General features: G+C 39.1%; 1 protein-coding gene across 3 annotated transcripts in view; it reads left to right on the top strand.

Moving 5' to 3' along the window:
* Window positions 1-6,695, top strand: part of LOC138058322 (uncharacterized) — a 56,687-nt gene extending 49,992 nt beyond the window's left edge. For all 3 annotated transcript variants that reach the window (XM_068904265.1, XM_068904266.1, XM_068904267.1), the window contains one exon: window positions 338-6,695. In XM_068904265.1, coding sequence (XP_068760366.1) covers window positions 472-2,172 — 1,701 coding nt within the window. In that variant the 5' untranslated portion in view covers window positions 338-471 and the 3' untranslated portion in view covers window positions 2,173-6,695. The remainder of the gene's footprint in view (window positions 1-337) is intronic.
* Window positions 6,696-10,000: the final 3,305 nt, after the last annotated feature.

The raw sequence follows: 10,000 nt of genomic DNA, 5'->3' as shown, positions 1-10,000 counted from the left end.
TTCTGTAGCACGTACCACAGGCAAGCCAGTGTATGCTTCACAGAAGCATCTAGTTTGTGAGAAGTCTCGCGGCTGCGTTTTGCACGCGCTGTAGTTTATTCGTGTGGATAGCCGGTATACCATATAGAACTGAGTTGCAGTAATCTAGGCGGCGAATGACTAATGCTTGAAATAACGTCCTAGCAGCTTCAAATGATAAAAATTTACGTATACGTCTTATATTTTAAATATAGTAAAACCACCATTCATTCGTTCTACTGTGACCAACCGACAGTAAAAATGGTCACTGTTATAATTTCACTGTAGGCCAAGTATATCGTTTTTCCAATTTTAACAGGGCACCAGAGGTCAGTTCAATCATTGTTGGTGATTGGCCAGTACAAAGATAAGTAGCTGTTGTCTCAAATGGATAAGAATGTTTTATCTGGATTGCTTTTCGCGTGACTGGTTTGCTTCCGGTTTGTGTTCAAGATGGCGGGGAAGTGTGCTGCAATAGGCTATTGCTTTTCCTTCTTGGCGATAATAAGTTTGATCTTAATCCTTGCAATTTATTCACCTGGGTTGTTGGAGTTTGATTACCAGCCGGGTGGAAGCACTCTCACTGTGTATCCAGATGTTGACGACAACTTCTATGTCCCATTCACAGTAAATTGCACCGTGTCAGCCATTGAAGGATTTAGGATACCTTCGCTGCAGTCCTTCATACAGGCAACAACCACAGGGGAAGGCCAAGAGTTTATTTTGAATGGACTCGCGGTGTATTCAAAGCTCTCAAATGCATGCCAGCCGCTGGAGGATGTACGCAATGCACAAATTCAGGTCCACAAAGTCGCTCTTGTTAATCTGACAAACAACAACTATAGTTTGTGTCCTTTGGAGAAGCTGGCAGTAAATGCACAGAACGCAGGGTACTCTGTGTTGATATGTTTCATAGAAAACGCATATGGGACGAAGGAAAACATTTCTGCGTACAAGCGCCTAATTCCGATATCATATGCTACAAGCAAGGACTGTAATGTAGTCCCCAATTGCGAGGAACCATCATGTCCCTTTGGTGATGCTAATTCTTTTTTAGCTTCGAACGACCGAACAAATGTGAAGATCCGAGTTCCACCCCGCGTGCAGACCTCCTTTGAACTGGAGAAAATGAAATCATATTTAAACAAACTTTATTACTGGTTCCTCGTTGGACCGATAATAACTTTGGTTTGGTTGAGACGTACAAAGAAATTCTGTTGGATGTCTGGAGCTCGACAACTAGGTGAAGGCCGTGCAGTAGGAAATGGAACATTTCTGAACTCAGTTACTGAAGATACAGTTGAGAATCATCATGGAACAGATGACAGTGAGGGAGAGCCGTTGCTAATTGCTGTAAACAATGCCGAGTACACGAAACAGCCTCAAGGTACTGTTAGATATGTTAACATCATGAAAAGAATTTCTGGCAAAATTGCTGTGGGTTTTTGTTATCTGATTCTTATTATAGCAGCCCTTCCGGTTGGTATTTCCAGCGGAGGGTTATCATTTTTCAGATTTGATGAAGGTGACATTAACACGAGAACATCTTACCTTTATAACTTTTTTACTAAAAAGGACGTCGACATGGACAGTTTAGGTGTAAAATATATGGACTCATTTCAGTTGTTAATTTCCTTATATTGGTCACCTTTTAAGATCTTCTATTTTTTCATATATAGTCGATTCGCCTGTACAACCACCTGGACCGTTCAAACCAACATTTCAAAGCTGATTCGGAGTTACTGGTTCGCTTCAAACATTTCTTTGTTGGTTTTAGGGATGGTAATACCGTTTTGTTATTCAAAAATGGGTTTTTCAGGTACACGAAACCTTTCTTATTTTGCAACATACGACACAGTGTGCACTGTCTGCAATGGGCTTTTCATAATCATCTTTAACAAACACAAATTTGTAACGCGGTATGTTTTCTACATCAGTGTTTGCATGATTTTTGCTTATATTGAGAGTAATGTCGTGGCTGTGTTTTATTTTGCACTCAATTCGCAAGGATTCTTAAACGACCTAAAACTGACAGCTCTCCGCACTCTAGCAATTGGTCTGACTTTGACCACAAGTTTTAGTTCTTCCATGCACATCATCCGGAAACTTCTCAAGCCTGAGGAATCGCTATTTAAAAGTCTTTCAGAAAATTAAACAGAAGCCACGTTTTACACAAATACAGCTTGTTACATAAATATGGTATATAGGGCAGCCTCGTCTGGTCACAAGCTTAAGAGGCAGTCTTTATTTCTCCTCGCCCAAAGGCAGCCTAAAAAGAAGTTCAGTAACCACCAAAGTGAAAGACCTGTTGTTACTGGTAAGAATGACAAGTTTGTTTTTTTAGAACTATCAGTTTATTACTTGTATTTACGCAAGTAGGTTCTACAGAGCAAACAACGAGAAGATATAGCTAAGGCTAAGTATATCATTGTTATTGTCAAGGATATCTTTATAAGTGAGTTGATGATTTATTGGTTCGCCAATGAAGTATATGGCGGTATTATACCACCACTATGTTATTTAAAAATTATTCTATGAGTTCGCGTTGGATACGAGATGCTAAATAGCCAACGAGGCGCGTAGCTATTACCAATCACGTATCCAACAAAGGCGAATGGAATAGTTGTTTCATTAAATTCTACAGGAAAACAAAGAGAAAATAAAGCAAAGGCTAAGCATGATCATTGTGTTGAAGCATATTTTATAATATTTTAAACTATATTTTCATGATTGTTTTATCGTATGCAAATTGTTATAATGCACGGTGCTGAGAACTTAGATAGGAAATTGAAACGATAGGGTCTAGAAGTACTCATGAGTGACCACGAGTAACCACGGGTGATTGCGGGTGACCACGAGTGACCACCAGTGACCACGAGAGTGTTTTTTGCGGAAGATATTTCAAATCATCCGCTACGCGTTTACACAGTAAATAACTTCAGTTTTCATGAGTAAGTCATTATTTGATGAAATAATGTAAAAATGAATCCGTAATGACGTCATAATAACAGCACTGACATCTTTTGATTAAACCTCACTCGTGGTAACCCGTGGTCACTCGTGGTCACTCGTGAGTACTTTTAGACCCTATCAATTGAAACGTGCAAAGCAAATTGTCACAAACAATTGCAACCTCGTAAGTCGCAGGTAGTCTAAGTAACTTTCCCACGAGAAAATGCATTAGGTGAAAGCCGAATTTCTGCCGATGTTGTTGGAAACACGAGGACCATTTTAGCGGCTATTCTCGATAAGTTTGTAAGACCGACCAAGTTAGTTATTTTAACCTAGTTATCTGTAATGTTAGTTTTCCCGCGGTTAGCCCGCACGGGTTAGCATAAAGGATCGCGGAAACTTTGGTTTCCGTTGCTATCAGTTTATCCAACCATTCAATTAAATCGAATTTCTAGTAGGCTGCAGTATCTACCGTAAGTATTTACCACAAGTCTTTCCGCCTTTGTTGCTGAGAGTGTTAGGATCGCGTTTACGTAACTTTTTAAGCTCGTCGACCAAGCCATAGCTGTATTTGGCACCAAAAGTGTACTCTCGAAAGTACTTTACTCAAGAGAACCTTGTAAGCTCTGTAACATTCATTTATTCCACTAGTTTGCATGCTACTCCCGGGGCACGTAACCGTTACGCCCCCGGGGGTGGGACTCCCATATAAAAAGGGAAGGGATGCTGGTCGGAAATTTTAAATTATACCCCTAAAGGAGAAAAATCTTGGCCTGGCCCAGGCCTTTTATGACCCCTAAAAGAGACCATATTAAAACACAGATACATAAAAATGCATTTACTTTTAATGATGGAAAAGACATTATCATCTAATTCTTTCACGTTCGTGAAGAAATGTAGAAGTGTAACTATACACTTTTATATTTCTTCTCGCGCAACCCTAAAAAAGACCTTCACGGCTACATATGATTGCTTTTTGCCCAGTAAGAACACCCTATGTGAGACCAAATCTGAAATTTACACCCCTAAGCGAGACGACGAGCATCCCTCTCCTTTTTATATGGGAGTCCCCCCACCCCTTCCCCCGGGGGTGTCCTTTATTCTTCGAAGGAAATGTATTGATTAACTAATCACGGCTCAGCAACAGCATATTTAAACGCCTGTTTTTAGTAGTTTAGAGAGAGCTGACTGCCGGCAACGCCAATGCTGAAGTTCCACGCCAGAATAAAGAAGTTAAAACACTATCTACAAAATCTGTCCCGTAACAATTGTTATTGCCAAAGAAATCTTTATTACCGAGTTGATGGTTTATCGGTTCGCCAATGAAGTACATGGCGCTATATTACACTACTATGTTATAGATTGTTTGTCTTGTACTGTATTGAATATCGGAATTAATTTAGTGTGCCTATATGATAACTGGCTTTTTCAAGTTTAGCAAATTTTGAAACAAGAAGCTCTGGTTCATTAAGTAAAATCACGACCTGTCGGTCCATTTTAATCAAGGCCCCAAGCTATCTTCGTATAAATAACTAGCCCAGCGATCTAAAAATGCTTACTTAGTTTCCTAAAGCTCTTCGTTTTAAATTTTTACTCGGAAATTGGTAAAGAAACCGATTATAAACGTATATTTAGCTTGGTCAATGAAATTTAATAATTACATCTTGTTGATGCCAATACTTACTTTCGTCAGTGATAAGTTTTAATTATATCCATGACGTGCACGTTTTCTTATGTATCAAAAGGAGCAAGTACAACCTTTCTCGTGGTGGAACTTCTTGTTTTGACTTTGCGGTGAATAGTTCCCTTAAAGTGTCTGTACGGCCTCCAGAGATTTCATGGTTTTGGCATCTCTATAAAGCGTAGATAACTGCCTCAAAAATGATTTTTCGATTCCACCACTTTTTGACCCCGAAATCAAGCTTCAAATTTCTCGCTTTGGCCACGCTCAATCAAGTTGACCGGGAGACAGCACCAGAATCGACTCTGACGTCATGTCAGGAACCGCGCGCCAAATTCAAAATTTTTGGAGGATCATTTTTTCATTGTTTTCTTTGGCGGGCTCTTCGCAAATTGTGAAGTGAAGCGAAGGTCAGAAGGAAGAAATGGACGGACTTCGTGAAGTTCAAGCGCGACACGTGGACACCAAGCGTTTCAAACGCAAAAAGGTGATCCGCTCTGTGTTTTGTCACTTCGCTTCCAATGACTTCACGCGGCGACTATCATTTGGTAATCTTAAATTTCAGCGAAGATTCATAAAAAAATAACACTGGTGTTCTTCCAGTACGAAAGTTTCAGCGCCATACCCGAGGAGAAGATTTATTTGATCGAAGTCGTCGTCAGGTTGGTCATGCCACAATCATAGTCGTTTTACAGGCACTGTGTGAAAATCGAGCATTTTTTTTTTCTTTTTTTCACTTCTTGTTAGTTAATCGATCGTACGCTTTCTGTTTTCGTTACAATCCTGTAGATTCTGAGGGAAAGAAATAGCGCCAACATCTACATTAGCTCCTTCTACTGAGATTATTCGGCTTCTGAGTTCTGTCACTGCTGATCAAGTAAAGAAAAATATAGAACCTGAACCGACGGAGTCAATAGACTGATAAAAATTCTGGCAGATCCTTCCTTGATCACCACCGTTGCTCGTGCTTTCTTGTATGATTCTGTCAAACCGGTTTTGTAGCTGTTTCTTCCATTTTTGTCCTTTCACGATTATATTCACGAAACCAATCTTCACGTGTCAATGGCTCTTGACAATAAGGGCCTTCTTCTGAATCGGAACGAGCATCACCGTCAAATGAGTCTGGATCTTCATACTCTATCCCTTCGTTCGAATCTGATGAAAGACGGTTGCCATCATCTTCAGAAGAAAAGTCGCTTTAATTTTCCATCACTCACTAATAATAATATAAACGGCATCCTATAGTGTCACTTATATAATAAATTAAACTACACAATGATCGGTCTATAAGGTTAGCCCAGCTATCTCTTCCAATTTCGAGTCGTTCCTGAAGTGACGTCACTAATTCCTAATCTTCGATTAGGCGGTCAACTTGACTGGGCGTGGCCAAAGCGCGGACTTTTAAGCTTGATTTCGGGGTCAAAAAGTGGCTGAATCAAAAAATTATTTTTGGGACATTGATCTACGCTTTATAGAGGTGCCAAAACCATGAAAACCTTGTAGGCCGGATAGACACTTTAAGGCATGATTGGTATTTGTTGTATGTTATCATCATAAACGAGCCATTCTGTGGTCATTACAAAAGACTGAGGGTACAGTCGCCATATTATGATATTTTAAGGACGGTGCCTACTATTCTTATTGCGCATACGTTCTGCGCATCTCCAGATACTCGGATTTCCTATCGCCGATGCTTACTAATACAGGGATATTTTTGCGCGGTTTAAAACTATACGGAGAAAGTAGATCTTAGTAAGTACTCTTGGTGTCCAAAAAGAAAATTGGTGGTAGCCATGCATTTTTGAGAGATAATTAAGCTTCAATTTGAGAAAAAACGCCATACATTGCTTTGTATTTCAAAGCTTTTTATAAAAATTATTCATGAATTATCTTTGAAAAATGCGTGGTTACACCCAATTTTCTTTTTGGATTTCAATTACACCTGTTACGATCTACATTTTCTGCATAATCACACACCGGGGCAAAAATATCTTTAATTAGTAGGCACCGTCCTTAAGTATGTAATACTTTGGAAATAAAGTGGTAGATTTGTTGTTTGATCTTTGTTCAGCGAGACCTTTTTATGTGTCTACCCGGATCTTTAGACTAACTTGCGTTAAACCTAAGAGGGGCGACTGTCTTGTCGAACTTTCACTGACTCTCTCGCAATTTTGTATCCTTTTGGTATTTTCATTTTAGGTTCTCCCCTCGCCCCCCACCCCATCTTTCAAGTCGTCGTTTCCACGTTGTCGCTCAAATTGTAACAAAATCGAACTAGCAGAGACTTTTCTAAAAATAGTTAATACCGAAAACTGATGGTCCACGTTCTGTTGAATATCAAGATTATGATGTTCGTGGACTTCTGGTAGTGTTCGATCCCCGGCCTTCCCCGAAAGCAGAAGTTTCTTTTGTGTTTGCTTCGCTGGGTTGACGAGTACGGGAAGGCGACCTCTTCTCATGATGGGTCGAAGTTCACTGTGTTGAGCATGTGCAGTAGTTAATTAGCGACCCAATCCTAACATGATACTTCATGTTGTGTGGGCTCACTTAACAAAAGCGGAATCACTGTAAAGTAATTCGCCAGACAAAGCGAGCTCTTGTCACAGTCGGCAAACATAACATGGAGCATGCGGTTTGAAGAGAGTCCGCGTCCAAGGTCGTGGACTGCGGTTGGATCAAAGTGAGTTTCAACCCATGCTCTTTTCCCGTACTCGTCAGCCCAGCGAACGCAAAAAGAAAAGAGGCTTCTGCTAACAGGCAAAACCGTGGCTTTTTGTGAAATAAAAAAAAAACTACGGGCCATAAACGTACGTTACGGCCTTCGATTTCTGTTAATGATAGATGTATGCAAGTGAAACGGTATTACCACACTAAAGAAAGAAGTGGGAAACATGCGCTTGCTATCACTTAACTTATTTATCTCATCAAATAAAATCGACAACAATTACTTTCTTTTCAAGTACATAGAGTTCGGGAGTGATTCCGTGATTCATGAGCGAATCGAATACCATATAGACCGAATGCATAAATAGCGGCCAAAAACGTATTCTTTTGTTTATGTGCTAATCAGACTGTCTCACTAGCCTCGCTCTCAAGCAACATTTCTTTTGTATTTTGTCCATGTAAACGAGGCTAGTAAGTCTAATTAGCACATAAACAAAAGATTATTTTTTGGTCGTCATTTATGAATTCAGTCTATGAAAGGCGGTCTTAAATTTCATCTCAAACAATATCATCAACTTAAATTTACGCCCTCTGCATACAGACTCCTGCTATCATATATCCTGCGTTCTCGGGATTAAATACTTGCATAAATCCCATGATACACCTCTTTTACCTCCTAAAAATCTGCATAGGCATTGTTTTCGACGCCTCTTCTCTTCTCTTCTCTTTTCATTTTCAATGGTTATGCAAACGAAAATTTAATCATAAATGCCTTCCCTTCTTAATTATCTGCATGGAACATTGATTTTGACAAAGGAAACGGTTTTCTCAACGATAATTTTGCAGTCGATTGCAGTAACCATTTCCTCCTTGTATCAATATTCTCCATACAGAAATCAAATGCACGAGTGAGCTGCCTTCAATTTCAAATGCATGCGCATGATCCTACGCGTTTTTCTTTTCTGTCTGAGGTCAATTTCTAAGAGTAATAGACATGACTTTTCATTAATTTTGGAAAATGAAGGGTGTTTTAAATTCGTTTCATATTGGCCTGAAGAATTATCTATGTTTTCCTGTAAATCTTAAATTTTTCTATATATGAAGGAGAGATCTGGAGCGAGCCAGAATGAGGCACATCCACTGGTCGTCTGTGGTGACCGAAAGAGTCTCTTGCAGATTTATAAATCTCTTCTGAGTAAAACTAACTAACCTTCGACCAGTTCCAAGATCAACATTGAATTAGTTTTGGCCCTGTTTAGCGGTCGCTTGTTGGCTTTGAGCGAGCCCTACCTCGTTGTTAGTTCATAGTTCATATATAAGAGATGAAGTATGGATGGGATCTTTGGGAGACTGTCACTGTCGCACATAAAATAAAGCTTATTGTGATCGACTAAGGAACAAAACGTCTAACTTAGTCAGTGATGTTAACATTTTCAAAGTAATCAGAAATCAAGATTGTCGAGAACATCCTTCTCGTCCTGTTATTTTCAAGGCAAATGCGGTAAAACCACCTTAAATTCCTTTTCATGAGTGACACTAAAGCTGCCACTTAAATCATTAAAACATTTCCACCTCTCTCGAGCACAGTTTTGTTAGGAGGTTATTTAAATTATTCACAACAAACCAGTTTACAAATTTAAAAATCAAACATACTTAGTAAAGGAAAAAAAAATACATCCCATAGTGCACTTCATAAGGTTCGGTTTTTTTTTCTTTAATCCGGGTATATATAATAAACACGGTCACCTGGAGGCTTCCAAAATAGATCTTTGAGGGAATTAAATCACAGTTGTTTATATCCTGTTTCTGGTAAGGGTTGTCCAACTGAACAAACTGTTTCTAATAGTAGACTTTGGCACATTATGCTTTTATTTTTTGCTATTATGCTAATGCTTAATGCTCAAAATGTTTGCTATTATGCTCTTATGGCCTTGCTAAAATGCTTGAAAACTTCCTCAATACATGCACAGTAACAGCCACTTTTTTTAATTAAAAAAAAAAATGTTTAAAAAACGTTTTAACAATTTTTTTTGAAAAATGTCTAGTTTTGGCAAGAAACCTCTGAATTATATATAACTTTGGCTGTTTCTCGGTGAATTTTATCCCTTCAGACAAATTTTTCCTTTTTCATGATAGAAATTTCTTGCTAAAATCTTGGTATTATGCTCGCTGCTTTTGCCTTGCTTTTATGCTCAAAATAATGCTAGCATTATGTCCCAAAGCCTATCTCATAGGCCATTTCCGAGTTCATGTCTGTCGAGGCCAAGTGCAAAGTTTTTCATCACAAAAACTTCGCGCTTAGACTCGCTTTGAAGAGGAGGCAGACATGAACTCAGAAATGGCCTGTTGTCCTTTAATATAATGCTGTTTAGAATTCCCCCTCCCCTACACTATTTCTCTCGATCCCCTTGGAGACACAACGGGATAACATCAGATAACATCCACTGAAATCCCACGCGACATTTCCTTACGTTTTATACAAGGCATTTTCCCAGCTCTTAATAATTCATATATGTAAGGTAGAACTAATTACCATCACAAAACCTTCGCACTTGGATTCGCTTTGAAGCGGAGACAGACGTGAACTCGGAAATGGTCTATTCACTTTTTGTTCAAAATCCTGCGGTCTTGGTGAGTTCGAAATTGAACTGTTTTTTAAATCGATTCAAGTTGTGACGGGATAGC

Source organism: Montipora capricornis, chromosome 7 (genome assembly GCF_036669925.1).
Source record: "Montipora capricornis isolate CH-2021 chromosome 7, ASM3666992v2, whole genome shotgun sequence".
Classification (NCBI taxonomy): domain Eukaryota; kingdom Metazoa; phylum Cnidaria; class Anthozoa; order Scleractinia; family Acroporidae; genus Montipora; species Montipora capricornis.
The sequence above is the reverse complement of the archived record's forward strand: the minus strand, read 5'-3'. Positions and strand labels throughout refer to the sequence as shown.